Here is a 16,307-nt window from a genome sequence, read left to right on the forward strand (position 1 = left end):
TGGACTACAAAATATTCCTCCATGTAAGTATGGCAAAGCTGGAGCTGGAAGGGGTCCAAAGAGCAGCAGCTAAAGTGACTGGAAATATGGCTTGTCATCTCATGTAGAAAACATTTGTAGAACAAATTCTTCTTCTAACAAAGCCATCTTCGCCTGGTGCTGAAATGGCCACCTCTGCTACTTCTTCAAACTGCTGCGTAAGTGAGAGTAAACTGCCTGTATTCCAGTCCCTCTGGCAACTGCACAGAATTTGGAAGAGAAGTTAACTTTGCATCGCGGGCAGGCAGAAGGCAAGAGACAGCAGGAATTCTCCTGCTATTTGTTTCTTACCTTTTCCAAAGCTCTGCACAAGTGAGACAAGACTCCAAGAGAGCTCATTAGCAGGCACAGAGGGAAGAAAGATACATTTTCTCTTGCTTGTGATGGAGTTCGGAGAATGAAAGAAAGAGCAGGAGAAAATCTTGCTGCTTCTTCCCTTCTCCAGGCTGCAGTGCAAAGAAGTCTGAAAGAGACTTCTAGGAGTCATGGGTACTTTCCATTGGCACCTTACATTGGTCCACACAGCTCACTATTGTCTCCATTGGCATGCAGCAGCCTTCTGAGGTTTCAGACAGGGTTCTCCCTGCCTCTGCTTGGAGATGCCTTGGATTGAATCTCAAACCTTCTATGTAGAAAGCAGATATTCTGCCATTAAGCTACAACCCTAATCCAGGGATTGTGCTGGTCCTTATGCTATAACAGAGTGACCTCTGAGAAAACAGAAGCTAGCCATCTCTGGATTAGAGGATTATGTGGAGGATGGCTGGGAGTCAAACTACCTTGGGGACCTTACCTGCTGGTTTAGAGGCTGGCCCACCAGATCATGTAGATAAATAAGGGATGGCTAGCACAATGCACTCTTCATGTTACCTTTTCCTGCAGCATCTGACTGACAGTTGCTAGGCTAGATGAATCTTTGGTCTGATTTCCACCTAAACATTAGGAAGAACTTCCTGACAGTAAGAGCTGTTCGACAGTGGAATTTGCTGCCAAGGAGTGTGGTGGAGTCTCCGTCTTTGGAGGTCTTTAAGCAGAGGCTTGACAACCATATGTCAGGAGTGTTCTGATGGTGTTTCCTGCTTGGCAGGGGGTTGGACTCGATGGCCCTTGTGGTCTCTTCCAACTCTATGATTCTATGATTTCCCCTAAGACAATTTTTCTTTGGGCTCTCATCCCACTGCCTGCCTTGGCTGATCAAGTAGTAGTAGTAGTAGTAGTAATAATAATAATAATAATAATGGTCACATTTCCGAGGCCTCAATTGTAGATACCTCTCTGAGAGGCAGAAGGAAATGTAAGACAAACAAATCTGTTGCTAATAGTTAAAGGGCACTAAAGAGAAAAAGGCCATTCTTTTAATACCAAAAAAATCAAACGGCAAGCATGCTCTTTGCTGACACAGCCTCACCTGTTGGTCAATTAAATCTTTAGTTCAGTCATCATAATGATTAAAAGTTTGCATTTCCAGTTTTCATGGCACAAAGTGTCTACAGTATAATGCTAGTGCTGCTTTAACAAAATGGCCAGCAGAGGGAGACAGCTTGGAAAAAGAGCCTGAAATAAGAAAATGAAAGTGTGGGGGGGGGGGGATCTCAGAGCAACACTCTCTCTTCTCATTATGCAGACCAACAGCAAAGCCTTTACAGCCAAGACATCCTGTGTACGCAGACGGTACCGTGAATTCGTGTGGCTGAAGAAACGGCTGCAGAAAAATGCCGGCTTGGTGTAAGTGTTAAATGGCAATCTTTTCAAAGCCTGCTGTACCCACAAAACATCACCAGGATAGGCAGGGCCTATGCCCTAATATAGCTCTGTTGAAAATAAAACTAGCTGAGGGTTCTAAATGCATTTGTTTGAATGGAAGCCTTTAAAATGTGCCTAACAAAGAGTGGCTCATTGGGAGAGCACATGCTTTGCATGCAGAGGATCCCATGTTCATTCCCTGACGTCTTAAGTTAAAAGTGATCTGAGTAACAGTGCTGGGAAAAGGACCCCCTGCCTGGCACCTTTGGAGAGCTGCTGCCAGTCAGAGATGTTACTGGCAAGAAGGAGCAATAGCTACCTTCTGAATAAGGCTGCTTTATATGTCGATTTCTTTTGTTAGAACTTAGAAGAGGCTTGCAATTTACCTTTTGCAAAGTTCATGTTACATCTACTCACTTGCAAGTGAGCCCAGCTCTGATACTGATCTAGCATCTGCTCTGATACTGATCTAGCATCCTGGAACCTACATAACTTTTCTGTAAACCCAGCTTGATAATTTAGTGCTGAGGACCATTCAAAGACATCAGCTTCACCTTGCAGAAATGCTGAGTTTTTCGTAAGGGGACCCGTCATGCGCTAACAGCTCCTGTCAGGCTTGTGGAAGATGTGCATTTCACTAATGTGCTTTTGCCAGTTTCATTGCCAAAATCAAAGGAGTCGTGTGAGAGTTTGCTGGAAGTAATTTTCATTCCTGACAAAAGCAAAATGCAGGAGGTAGCTGATAGAGCTAGTAGTTTCCAGAGGGATCCCTTTTCAATAGTGCACAACAAACTCTTGGAATATAGTCAGAGACTGGAAGCATCTCTTTTCCTATTAACGTGCATGCAACTTGACAGGAGTGTCTTCATTCTTACGCCCCCTCCCCAATCTTTCAGGCCTGTCCCAGAACTTCCAGGGAAGTCCACCTTCTTTGCAGGCAGCACTGATGAATTCATTGAGAAGCGGAGGCAAGGGCTTCAGCAGTTCCTGGAGAAGTGAGTAGAAAGTAGGAACGAAGGTGGGGGAGGGCAGAGTTATGTGCTTGGATGCTGTCATACATTTGGCAGAAATGTGGGTATATGTTGGGCTTCTCCATAAGAAAGAACGTTCCCATGAACAGGTACATTAATGTGTTCCATTCCCCATAATCTGCCCCTTTCTTTTCCCCTTCTGGCCTGGGATAAGTGCGTTTAGCTTCAGTTGCACTTCTTTTTTAATTCATATCCTGTCCTCCTGTTAAGAAGCTATGGGTGTAAGGTGAGGTCACCCTGCTTTATCTTTGAAAGCTTTCTGTAAGGTAGCCTAGGCCAGAGAGAGACGGGTGCCTTGGCCTAGGGTTACCCAGAGGACTTTATGGTGGAAGGTCTTCTCCTAGTCCAATACATTCACTTTGCTATCCCAGCTCTCACTTGTGGAGACTGACTTAGAAATGTAGTTGGAGTGAGCAGCAGTTAGCCCAGAGTGAGCAGAGGGAGGGCAACACCTCCCTTCCTCCACTTGGCTGATCCCCACTGCAAGGAAGGTGCTCTATTGTGCTGTCAGGGGAAGCGCAATAGCTCAGTGGTTGAGTACATGCTTCACATGCAGCAGGTCTTGGATTCAGATCCTGTTATTTCCAGGTCGGCCTGGGAAAGACTCCTACCTGAACGCAGGAGAGCCATTGTCAGTGGACAGTACTGAACCCTTGGTCGGACTTAGTATAAGGCAATTTCCTGTATATCTCATGGCCCTTTAAAACTTGGAGAGTTAGACATGCCAGCTCTGTGGTGCCGTCTTTCAGTATGAGGAAAATACAACATAGCAGTTATGTGTTGTGTTTCTCCTGGCCTCTACAAAGATGGTGTGCAGATGTAATCATTCAACCTGAGTATTCTCCAGGTGTCTCAAGCAATTTGTTGGAAATAACAGTTTGAGAAACATTATATTTTTTAAGAATAGTTATACCTTACATTTCCACTTAAAAAAACCTGCCACAATACCCAAAGTGACTTCCAACATGTTTTAAAGTAGTAATGGGTTAGATCAGGTTGGGGAACCTATAGCCCTACTGTACTGTACTGTACTGTACTGTACTGTGGGATCACTCGTAGCTAAGTAAGATTGTCTTCCATGCAAAGGCATAGCGTGGAGAGTGCCGTGGGTGCCGTGGCCCTGGGTGCAGTTTTGAGAGGGGGCTCTAACAGGCACCCCCACATTGGAGCCTGGTTCTGCGCCAGGAGCTGCCCTCTGGCTGCGGTGCTTGTGGCTGGCGCAGCTCTGCCCCAGGTCAGGCCTGACCTGGGGAGGAGAGCAGGCGAGTGGGTGGCAGCGCTGTCACCCACCCTCCTCAGCTGCGGCACACCTCATGCCTAGCGGCAGCAGCTCTCCCACTGGGTCATGTCTGACCCAGGCCTGACCTGGCAGCAGAGAGCTGAAAGAGAGTGGGTAGCAGCTTCCCTGCCCCTCTCCTACCTTGAACTGTGGTGCATGGGAGGGTGCCCTCCACACCCCATGCGCCTGCCCCGGGCAGCGCGGGCACACGCTCTGCCACTGCTTCCATGAATATGGTTTTAACAGTGTGTCTGTGCGGGCCAATTCTGGATCCGCACATCCTTCCACAACAGGGACATAGGTTTCCGGGCGGGAGTAGATCACAGTGAGGATTTGCCAAATGTGCCTTCCTCTTAGCTCCTTTCTCCCTTTCATCCTGAGTTCATGCCTCTTCAAAGTCCATGACGCCTTTGGTAGAGGCTGTTCTTCAACTGGAGCACTTGCAGGCCAGTGTTTCCCAGTTGTCAGTGTTTATACTGCATTTTTTGAGATTTGCCTTGAGAGAGTTTTTAAACCTCTTTTGTTGTCCACCGGCATTACGCTTTCCATTCTTAAGTTGGGAATAGAGTACAGTCATACCTCGGGTTAAATACGCTTCAAGTTGAGCACATTCGAGTTGTGCTCCGTGGCAACCCGGAAGTAATGGAGCAAGTTACTTCCAGGTTTCGCCGCTTGTGCATGCGCAGACGCTCAAAATGACGTCACACGCATGCGCAGAAGCGGCGAAAAGCGACGCATGCATGCGCAGACATGCCGTTGCTAGATACGTTTACCTCTAGATGCGAACGGGGCTCCGGAACGGATCCTGTTCGTATCTAGAGGTACCACTGTAGTTGTTTTGGAAGACGATAATCAGGCATCCGAACAACATGACCAGGCTGCTGGAATACAACTCCCATGAAGTCTTAACTTGATGGCGGAACAGGACTGTCCCTACCATTAGGCTGAGAGGTTGTCACTTTGAGCAGCAGATGCTTGGAGGTAGACAGCCTTCACTGAACCCTATGATTGTTCTCTTTTGTAGGGCAGAGGTTTGTGTGCATTTGGCTTATCTCTCACTCACTTGGCTAGCCTGCCGAAAGCTAAGACTTGGCTATGTGGAAGAGAAGGGCTGCTTGATCTGGGAAGCAGTCCTAGGGAAGGCTCTCTTGTACAGAAATTATGGTTTACCAGGCACTGTTTGCTGTCCCTTTGGTTTGGTACTTACCACCTTCCGTTTTCCTTTCAAGGGTGGTACAGAATGTTGTGCTCCTTTCGGATAGCCAGCTGCACCTCTTCCTCCAGAGCCAGCTCTCTATACCAGAGATTGAAGCTTGCGTTCAGGGTCGGGGCTCTCTGAGCGTCACAGATGCCATTCTCCATTACGCCATGTCGAACTGTGGTTGGGTGCAGGAGGAGGACAGCCATTCCGCTCTGCTGGCCAAAGGGGACTTCAGCAGCAGGTAATCGGAACTGGGTGTGTTGGTGCAGTTTGTACTAGATGCTGAAAACTCTGAAGTGAATCCAGAATGAAAACGGTTTCCATCTGGGGGAAAGAGAGCTGGATTGGAGGAGGAAGATCAGTATTTGAATGGGAAATCAGCTGTGTATGAGCTCTGCTCCTGTCTCTTCTCTTTCCCAGAGACAGGGTGGAAAAAGTAGAGGATTGCCAGAGTTTCCATGAACACCATGCTTTGCACCTCCTCCTCAATCAAGTGCCACCAGCCTCCTCTTTAATCAAGCGGGCAAGGCGTAGACATCACCAAGCAATTAACCACCACAATACAGGCTTTTTCAGTAGTTGGATTTCAACATTTCCTGTAATCTTAAAAAAATGGTTATGGTTTTGAGCCAAAGGGGAGTGAACTAAATTTTGGTCTTGAAAGCTTTCCCCCCTTTCAGATATAGTTTTGTTGAATTTGTTATAATACGTGTGTGTGTGTGTGTGTGTGTGTGTGTGTGTTTAGTGAGGCTTAAGTTACTGAGTACAGTATTTTCCGCAGTATTTTCCTGCTCATCTACAATTGTGTGCTGTTCTTCCATCTCCCGCTCTTCCTGAATTCACAGTGGTGCTTTGGTCTTAGACTGGCTATGGTTCTTGACCAGTCAAAACAGCTACACCATACTTCCCAAGAGATGAACTGCAGCATTCTTCCATATCACACAGAATTCCTGGGTGTGCCATTTGAAAGTGTGGTGCTTTGTCTCTCTAAGCAACTGTGTGCATGGGGGGAATGGGGCAATCCTAACCATATTTCTCAGAGCAGGGGTGGGCAGAGGTCATGCTTGCAGGATCTGTTTTGGTTTTTACTAGAACCCCAAGATCTACCAATCAGTCAGGTACAAAAAAACCCCATTGGAATTAAATTAATCTGTCGTCAGAAATTTGTTTTCAGTACCAGAACAGGGGACACGGACACACACACACAATTTCTTTCCAGCTTTCTTAATAGCTGGGGTGGTGGATGGGAGTTATCTGGTTGTTGCCATTGTTAAACAATTGGAAGCCAAAATCGCTTGCTGACCTACTTCAAATCACCTAGAGCTCTCCCAGGAGATCCTGATGTGCCATCTGCCCACCTCTGTCTTAAACGATACATTGGCAGTGTAGGTGTAAATGTGTTTGGTCTGATTCCAAACCAAGGAACTCTGGGATGTATAGTTCTGTGAAGGAACCAAAGATTTCCAACGAAGTATTATCTCTCTTCTCTGCCTTCCCCTTTTTCTTGAAACCCAACCCTCCTTTTCTCTTACCTCCTTGTTTTGAAACCCAACCCTCTTTTCCAAAAGCTCTGTGGAATCTCACCCTCATTGGAGTGACATCAGCATGGAAGACAGCCAGTTGGAGAGCCCGGTTTCTGAGGAAGAGGAGCCACTGCCCGTTGACTTCGTAGCATCAGCTGACCTTGTCAAGGAACAGTGAGAACAAGAAGGAAAAGGGCTCTGTCCAGGATGTGCTTGGAGCTCGTCTCTAGCCCTTTCCTGGAACTTGCATTGCCTGTCAAAACTCCAGGGTCCAACTCCTATGCTGTAACTGGTGACCTGAGTGGGCGACCAACCTGGACCAACGCCCGAGAAGCTGAAGCTCACGCCTAGGAATACTGCAGTAGCTGTAAATTATATGATGTAGCTCCTGCTTTTGCAGCCTGATCCTGCCTTGCAGAAAATGAGCTGGCTTCCAGCAAGGGCATGTCAGCCTATCACTTCTTATCCCACCTTCTGTAGATTTTGGCAAACAATCCTACGCAGGAAGCTGCTCGGTTTTGTTTTGGCTGCATTCCCTTTCTCTCCCTCCTCCTCTCCATCGCTGATAGTGTTTCTCGCAGAGGCCCAGCTGTCTTTGGTTACCCTGTAGGCGTGTCAAAAACAGTTCGCCTGGGGTTGGACTTTCCTTTGTTACGGAGAGCCAGAGAGCCCACCTGCTGGCTGTGGATGCCAAGCCCACATCTGGGTTTCCCTGGCGGAGCTGCATGCAGCTGGGTTGAGTGGCTGGGCACCCTCGCCAGCTCATTAGCACCAGAGCTGATTCTTCTGGTTAGAGGGTGCGAGCGTTAAGAACATAGAGGGGGAAATGAGGAGGTTATTCTGTAATGCTCTTGTGTGTTTGATGCATGCAACCCATCATGTGCTCTAGAAATAAGATGACCCCTCCACAGCCCCACCACTGTGTATCTTTGTGAGGGTATTAGATAATTTCCTTCCAATTGTCTTTGCACAGACAGCGAACTAGAGGTCTTATAGAGATCCCCTGACTTGCCCATTCTCCTTTGGGTAGAAGATAATGCAGAGCTAAAAGAAATGGGCTCAAATAGGCTGGGAGGCCTGCGTGAAACATTTCTTACTTTCTCTTTTTTGCTGTTTCTTCTCCTCTGTCTCCATTGCCTCCCAAAGTTTGGTGTACTATGAAATTAGGCTTCTGGTGATACCCATACACTTCCCCGAAAACCCTTTTTAATGAAAGTTAGGAAGTTTCTTGCCCTCCAACATCAACTCTGGTGTCTGAGTGCTTTCTGCTGTAACTTGCAGATTCAGTCTGTGGGCTTTGAGTTTTGAAATGGCAGAGAAACTCCTCAGTTAAAGTGCTTTGACCTTTTTTTCCAGACCTCTTTCTCTCTCCAACAATCTCAGTAAAACAAACACGCAAGTAGAACTGCTATCACCTGAAAAGCTCTGGTCATGCGTTGCTTTTAATCGTTCATTCTCCCACTCCCCAGTCTGCCACCCAGTTATGGCATATTTTCTTTTTAGATGTGGAACTGAGGAGGGTGCAGAAGAGCAAAAGAAGCAAGTGTCCTCTCTTTCAAGTTCTGGTGGTGTATATAGAATGGTGTGTATAGAAAGTAATAATGGAATATCCTATTACATCCATCAAAGGGACAGGCCAAGTTCGGAGATACATCTCTCCAGTTGTTGACTTTCCAGTCATTTTGACCTTAGGATGTAAACTGCAAGGCCCTCTTCACAAGTGGTGGTGGAAGGGCACGTCCTCTTGCCGGATCTTATAGCACGGAGATCATGGGAGCATCCATGTGAGGGTGGTCAGTGGCATCTGTCTGTCCCATTTTATCAGAGTCCGCCCCCTTGAGTACTGATGAAGCAGGAAGGGATTTTGTTTCATTCATGCACACTCTCCAACAGCCACAGATTGCAGCACAGAGAAGGAGATCCCTTGCTGCAACAGGTGCACAGAGAGAACATCCTCTAAGATACTGTATATGTGAATTTTCAGAAATGTGTATACTTGCAAAAATAAAAAAGGATAACATTTCCAGGCGATGTCCATTAACAGTGCTTTGCTTTTTACCCAACCTGAGAATGTTTGATTTAACCTTTTCTCTTACAAGCAGGGCTTTAATCTGAGGCAAAGGTAAAACATTGTGCAAAATGCAGTTCCCTCGTGAATAACCTCTGCCAACCTCATCCCACACTCGTAGCACCTATCATATTATGCATGGATTGCCAGTGGATAGTTCAGGTGCTTGGCTAGGGGCATGTTATAATAGGAGGAGTTAGAGCCAATCCAGGTTAAATATTATTATTATTTAGGAGACATGGGAGACTCCAGTGTCCCTGGTAAGGTTTTGGTTAACCTTTCACTAAAGGCATAAAAAATGGGCAGCCCTGAATACAAAAACAGGGAAGGTCTCTTATGATATTGGGGCAAACAGGTGAGTGTTTTGGTGATGGGGTGATCTGTCAATTAGTTTTCACTTGGCATGGATATGTTTCCTCGGCTGAAAGACTGATATGTGTGGAGGTAGGAAAAGGTTTTACTGGCAAGTGGGATAGGTCATGAATCTGGGATTTTTAAAAATCTTGTATCAGCTTTCGGGGATCTGTGGCTGTCCAGATGTTGTTGAATTCCAATTCCCATCAGCCCCAACCAGGCATAATTTGCTTAGTAAGCTGTTTTCTGTCACGAACGTGGCCTCTGCTTGTGGCACGTGGTATTTTGGATTACGTTGGTGTTGGTGTTTGGGCTGTTGCTGGATACATGACTTTGTTTTGTAGGGATTTACACCCAAATGGACTTCTAGTCTATTTCAACTTGATGATTCATAGCTGCACAGCATAGTAGTTAAGAGACAGAAGTCCCCCGGTTCAAATTTCAGCTTGGTCAAGAATTCACAGAGTAGATTTAAGAGATGGTATTATTCACTGGCCTTGCCTCTCTGCCTGTAACATAGGGATAATAATGCTGGTCTTCCTTACTAGGGATGCTAAGGATTAATGAGATCATGTACATGAAGTGCTTTGAGCATTTAGGTACAGTGCTATGTATCTATTTAAGTTCCTCTATATTATTTCAGCTTCATAGTTGCTGCTGCAGCATGGCTCCTTTTTATGTACTATGTATCTATTTATAGTGGTACCTCGGGTTAAGTACTTAATGTGTTCCGGAGGTCCGTTCTTAACCTGAAACTGTTCTTAAACCTGAAGCACCACTTTAGCTAATGGGGCCTCCTGCTGCCGCCGCGCCACCAGAGCACAATTTCTGTTCTCATCCTGAAGCAAAGTTCTTAACCCGAGGTACTATTTCTGGGTTAGCGGAGTCTCTAACCTGAAGCGTATGTAACCCAAGGTGCCACTGTAAGTCCCTCTACGTTATTTCAACTGCATAGTTGCTGCTGCAGCATGGCTCCTTTTCATGCCCTTCTGGTGCCAAAAGAACCCAAGGTCATGTGCAAGGGGGTTACTGATGTGCTACTTCTGACACAAGTACTTCTGACACAGTCTTGCTGTCTTCTGTTAGAGTCTTCAGTTAGTGGAGCACTGCAGGAAGTAGTCATGTGGCTGAGGCTATATCAGACTAGGCACTCATTATTACTTTAAAAAATTGAGATGCGATACCTCTGGAGGCCCTCCGCCACCGCCCCCAAATTTCACATCTCCTCTGCCTCTCCTTAGTTATGGCTTTACATTGCAGGGGGCTTTTGGGCCTTGTGCGCTGCAAAAGGGATCAAGCCAAATGCGCAGGTGGAGGGTGGGCAAAGAGGACTTTGAAACCTACAGAGGAAAATTCTCAAAATGTCAAAAGAAGTTCACTTCAAAAAACAAAAACAGAATAAACCTCTCCTCACTAGCCAGATGCTCACTAATGACAGCTACTCTCCTGATTGGCCGGGCTGCCTCATGAATATTGATGAGAGCGCATGATCCAAATGGCGCAGCTGTGCAACCACCTGCCCTTGCCAGCTCAGCTTTCGAAGCTTCCAGACAGTCATTCGGAGCTGTTCGGAGATTTGATTTCCCACCCTCCTGAAAACTCAACACAAGTCTTCCCTCCCCTTTCCGCATGGTGCTCTCTCTCTTCTCGAGTGTATTTGGAGAGAGATGATGAGACAACCAGTAGGGAACCAGTGCAAGTTAGGCAGGGCTTCATTTTATGCCCAGGTTCAGGCCAAAGACACTTTCAGTGTCTATATTACCCTATAGATTCAGGACAAACCAAAGTTTGTGCAATCAGTAGTAGACATGTTGTAGAATGTGCTGATGGCTTTTTGGCTTCCAAGCACACAGCAGAATGAGGTGGCAGAGTCCAGAGATGCACTTCAGTTTATAGGTGCTGATGATGCTCATTTTCCATTGTTCCTCCATGCAAAAACAACCAACGCAACTCCTTGGAAGAAGAACAGGAACACTGCCAGGAGAGGCCTGCACTGTAAGTTATTGACATGCTAGCTTTCTCCATGCAGGGAGTCTTTATTTTCTAAGTGGGGGAGTATTGTCCCCCCCAGCCCCCTCCACCTACAGTCTGAAGTAGTACAGTCCAGAACTCTTACCACCTCATTCTGTGCAGTTGAATGGCTCCTATCCTGATTTGGGGCAGGTGTTACCTACTTGGTATAGGAAACAAGGTGCTCACAGCATGGAGGGAACCCACATGTATTCAAATGCCCATCCTACATTTATGTAGGATGATCTGTGGATAGCTATGAGCTGTGATTGCTGAATGGCACCTCTCATGTTCAGGGTCAGCATATCTGACTACCAGCTGCTGAGGGCAAGTGAGGAATGGTGATCTCTTCTGCATCCTGCTTCAGAGTTCCCAAAGGCAGCTGGCTAGCCACTGTTTAGAGACAGACAGCTGGACTATGTAGATCTTGATTTGATCTAGCAATGTAACATTTATCTTAGCATTCACTGGATTCTCATTATCTGATACTTTCCCTCTACAACTGGGAGCTGGCTAGAGAGTTCTGGGTATGTAGAACACCTTTTCCTTCCCCATGGTGAAATGGCAGCCAGTCCCTAACAAACCTTAGACAAGGTAAAAGTGAGCCCTGGTGCCTGTTGCTTCACAAACCAAGAATTTAAATGAGACCTTGAGGGGAGATTCAGCAGCGCTGAGCCTCTGGCATGTTTGCAACAGGAGGGCCAAAGCTAGGAATGTAATGCTAAAACATTGAACAAGAAACCCTCTGAGCATACTGAGTGCCTTTTAAGTCTGCATAGTGGGTGTGGGGAACCTGTGGTACTCCAACTGTTTGACTACAACTCCCATCATCCCTGATCACTGGCCATGCTGGCTGGGGCTGATGAGAGTTGGGATGAATTCCATTTAATGTGTCTAGTCTCAATACAGCCGGGATTAAAAGGCAGAGATTGCAGATCTAGGCAGTAATAAGTGCAGCCGCCCTTTGCCTTTAGAAATGGTGTAGTACAAATGTGCAGGGTTGAATGTGTTAAAGGAAATGGTTCTCTGCAGGAGTGCCACAGCAATATCAACATCTGCAGGCTTTATTTTTAGGTTAAAGCTGGTTTAGCCTCCCTGCTGTGCAGAGATCCATTTAGTTCCTGTAAGGGACTAACTTGGCCTGGAGGTTCCTTGATTCTTAACGAGATCTTAGCTCAAGTGCTGGCTTTTCCTTCTCCTTCTCAAGGCTCCCTGGATCACTTCAGCACAGATTGTGTCTATCACACTTTCAACGTGGGCTTATTCCAAATCCAACCATGCTGCTTGGTGATTTAGGGAGGCAAAAAATATATCCTGCACATCCTCAAAACTATTCTCTCTCAATTCAGTGGGGTTTGCACTGGAGAAGTTGCTGGCCAGACTGCCCTACCTTCCACCTTTAATGGGAGCCCCAAAATTTGCCCCAGAGGAGAGCAAATTTTGTTGCCTCTGTTTTGTTGCAGGGTTATCTCTTGCTTTCTGGATCCTCCAAACTCTTGCTATTTCCTCTGCTGAGAGATTGGGGAGTGGGGATTAACACCCTTGGAGCTGCAAACTGTTAGCCGGGTCAAGGCTTGGAGTTGCAAACATCTCTCTTGGCTTGTTTCTTTTCTTTCTTTCCCTGCTGCCGGCAGGATTTCTGGCGGAGCATCATTAAGGCTCCCCAAGTCTCCCTGCCTTCTGCTCCATTCCGAGTTTCTCTTGGCAGGCGCCTGGCCTTTTTTTTTTTTTTTAAATGGAGAAAGTAATTTTTGCTGTGCCTGCCAGCAGCCTGGAATTTCAGGGTGGTGATTAGGGGGAAAGGAAAAAAAAAAGGGGGGGGGAGAGAGAGGTTGAGTGCTGTGCCTACTGCAGGCTCATTAAGCTCAGGGTTGCGGGGCGGCAGCTGCGGATCGAGATGTGGGCAGCCATCTGAGACGCGGGAGAGATGCTTCTTCCTATCAAGGCCTGGACACGAATCCTGCACCCCTATTCTCCACGCGCCACCTCTTGCCAAAAGTAAAAACGGCAAGAAAAAAAACAGGCTCTACTGGGCTGACTGCAGATCGTCCTTTCAGCACTGGATTTGCAGCCGCACAAGTATGTGAATTAGAATATGCAGGGGACCCCTGCTACTATTACCCCTCCCCATCAAGTCACTGCAATTTGGGTCCAATATTCTAAAATAAAGGGGAAGTTCAAGATGACCTTGAAGCAGAGCTTTATTTGAGACAGTTTTGAATAGGAATCTTGACCCTGCAACATATGAGTCAGGGATAGCCAACACGCAGCCCTCCAGATGTTGAACTATAACTCCCATCGTTCCTGACCATTAGCCATGCTGGCTGGGGCAGATGGAAGTTGGAGTTTAGCATCAGTTGGATAGCACTACATTGGCCATCCATGATACAAATTAATAATGAAGATGAATGCCACTCTGCATATGCTTCAAGCGCCTTTTCTTCACAACCAAGAACCTACAGTCTGCTCCTTCTAATCTTGGTATTAGAAGGGAAGGCTTCCAGGCCAATGAACATAGAAACATGGAACTGTAGAGTTGGAAGGGACCCCAAGGGTCATCTACTCCAACATTAATTTGAGCCTTAGCCCACCCTTTTTAAAACAACAACAACAACAAAGAAGTGCTACCTTGGTTTTACTGCTTGGGATACTAGCTGTAGATAGATGGGGACCTCCTTGGGCCCAGGGCTTGGTTCCTAAAAGGGAGATGAAGGATTCAGACCTTACTGGAATTTATCTCCTGTGATCTGCTTCCAGAGGCTTATCTTACAAATGTGCAGGAGGGAGCTGGCTGACTTTACTCATTCGAGCCACAGTGCCTTGCTAATTGCTACAATGCTGTGGGAACACCAAGAGACGCCTAGTTCCAAAATGAGAAATTCACATTTATGATTTCAAAGTTAATTAACTAGCTATGGGCAACCCTCTGCATTATGGGGCTAACAGCACTGACCAGTCTTACTAGGGTGTTGCAAGGATTACTGAGCTCATACACGTGAGGTCCTTGAAACACTCTATAGACGTGAAGTTGTGTTACTGAGATGAGAAGAGAGCCACATTGGAGTCAGCTTGCCAGTTTGGTACAGCTAATCATTTTATATGGTGCCATACGAGCCAACTCCTAGGGGCTGTAGGGGCTTCAGACCCCACAATAAAACATTTGAGGGGTCTGGGGCCTCTCAAGTTGGCACTCCTGCATGGTGCCATTCCACATGCAAAGTACTTTGTCAACTATACGGTATTGCTGTTCTTTTAGGATTTTTTTGAGCAAGGTCAACATGAGTCTTATATTACAGAGCAGGGATCTGGGCTTTGCCGAAGCTCACACCATAGCTTTGGTGCAGAGGATACAATCTATGCATGAAGAACAGCAGACCCCACATTGCAAAGGGATAAGGCATGCAGAACTCCCCGGCTCAGCTCTTTGAGATGTCCGTGTAATGGGGGCTGGCAGGGCAAAAGACAAGGGAGATCAGAGGCAGGCGGAGCCAAAGTGAGTGACAAGGGTATCTATTCTGTTTGTTAGTAAGAAGGCAGGCAGGTGGGGGCTGGCTTATGATAGACTGGAGGTTAGTGGAGCAGTGCTCTGTTTGCCCTTATGGTCCAGCCTCCACTGTGCCCATATATGCTAAGCTTGTGCCCAAAGTGTGAAGTAGCCTAGGCACACAGCCTTCTCTAGAGTCAGATGACTGGGTGCAGGACATGATCTGTTCCCATGAGATGATAGGAAAGTTTTAAGAAAAGATTCTTACAATTCCTTTGGATGGTGGGAGGCAGTACTGCTCAAGTCAGTGGATCTATAGAGCAGGGGTGGCTAATCCCCAGTTTGGGGTGTGTGATCTGGCCTCGTAAAAAAAAAAAAAATCATTTCACTCTCTAAGAACCAACCAAGTTTAGGAGCAGTGGCAAAAAGGGAAACAAAAATAAGCAGAAACAATGTTGTGCAGGGCACAGTGCCTACGTAATTATATCAGCCATTTCATGAGGGAGAGGGGGTGATTACCCTTCTCAGCTGATCTGCGCTGGCCAAGTGTAAATGTGACCCATGCCAAAAAGGTTAGTTACACTCAATATAAAGATTTCCTATGTAGTAGATTTTTAATTTTATTTTTATTTTTAACAAGGTGGAAAACTAACAGCTTCTGCCCAAAAAGCCCCTGGCTTATTATCTGTCCTCCCCTATTCACATTATCACTAGGAGCTACTGTAGCAAAGTGCCTTAGAGACTTGAGTTGCAAAGTAGGAAGACCTTAGTTTAAATTTCACTGCAGCAATAAACTCTGTGGAAACACAATCTCAGCTCCCCACACCTGAACTATGGGGATTAATAGTACTAACCTACCTAACAAGGCTGATTCATGTGGACACAAAAGTGCTGTGTGCATGCTAAATATTGTTGAGAGCTAGTAAGCCTTGATGGGCAGAGGGAGGAGACGGATGCCAGTCATTTTGCCAATTCCCCACCTTAGCCACTGCTGAGGCCGCAGACCTCAATGGGAACCACAGAGAATAAAGACAGCCCTGTGTTCTGAGTCTTGGTCATGCTAGAATATGACAGCATGTTGGGAGTGTGAGACCGAATACTGGGAGCTGATTTACAAGAAGATCAGACTGGACACAATCCACACTGAAATGAACCAGATGTGCTCCCATTTATTTCAATAGAGCTTTTGCAGGAGAACTTCTCGGTGAATTGTGCCCTTTATTTTTCCTCTGCTGGGCAACACAGTTGTGGAGAAGAGCAAACAATTTGCGGTAGGCAGCGATCCCTGCCTCCTGTGAGTTGAGAGGTTCAAATATGTCTTCCCAATTAAAGCACAGCTGTTCAGAAAGAAATGGAGAGGGAGAGGGCTGGTGGTGGTGGAGCTGCTGTCTCTTTAAAGAGCCCTTCTAGTGACTGATGAGGGTTGGAGAGACAGAGCCAGGCAGGCCCTGATGAAACACTCATCACACAGCTAGAAAATGACTGTAATTATGAACCAGTCCCTGCAGAAGGATGAACTCCAAGTTTCCTAATAACCCCGCCAGGTGCCTCTCTCATCTCTCTCCATGCCCAAGT

General features: G+C 46.5%; 2 protein-coding genes across 4 annotated transcripts in view; one reads left to right on the plus strand and one right to left on the minus strand.

Annotated features, from left to right (window-relative positions):
• The window catches only part of SKAP1 (src kinase associated phosphoprotein 1), a 337,471-nt gene that overhangs the window by 4,732 nt on the left and 316,432 nt on the right, over window positions 1-16,307 (minus strand). The gene's annotated exons all lie outside the window — the stretch shown is intronic.
• SNX11 (sorting nexin 11) overlaps window positions 36-16,307 on the plus strand; it is a 33,960-nt gene continuing 17,688 nt past the window's right edge. The window contains exons 1-5 of one of the 3 annotated variants that reach the window (XM_077917344.1): window positions 36-197; window positions 1,664-1,764; window positions 2,679-2,777; window positions 5,322-5,534; window positions 5,714-6,933. In XM_077917344.1, coding sequence (XP_077773470.1) covers window positions 165-197; window positions 1,664-1,764; window positions 2,679-2,777; window positions 5,322-5,534; window positions 5,714-5,921 — 654 coding nt within the window. In that variant the 5' untranslated portion in view covers window positions 36-164 and the 3' untranslated portion in view covers window positions 5,922-6,933. Of the gene's footprint in view, window positions 198-1,663; window positions 1,765-2,678; window positions 2,778-5,321; window positions 5,535-5,713; window positions 8,858-16,307 lie in introns of those variants that run through there. The other 2 variants (XM_077917345.1, XM_077917346.1) reach the window with 2 other exon arrangements.

Source organism: Podarcis muralis, chromosome 13, assembly GCF_964188315.1.
Source record: "Podarcis muralis chromosome 13, rPodMur119.hap1.1, whole genome shotgun sequence".
In the NCBI taxonomy this organism is placed as follows: domain Eukaryota; kingdom Metazoa; phylum Chordata; class Lepidosauria; order Squamata; family Lacertidae; genus Podarcis; species Podarcis muralis.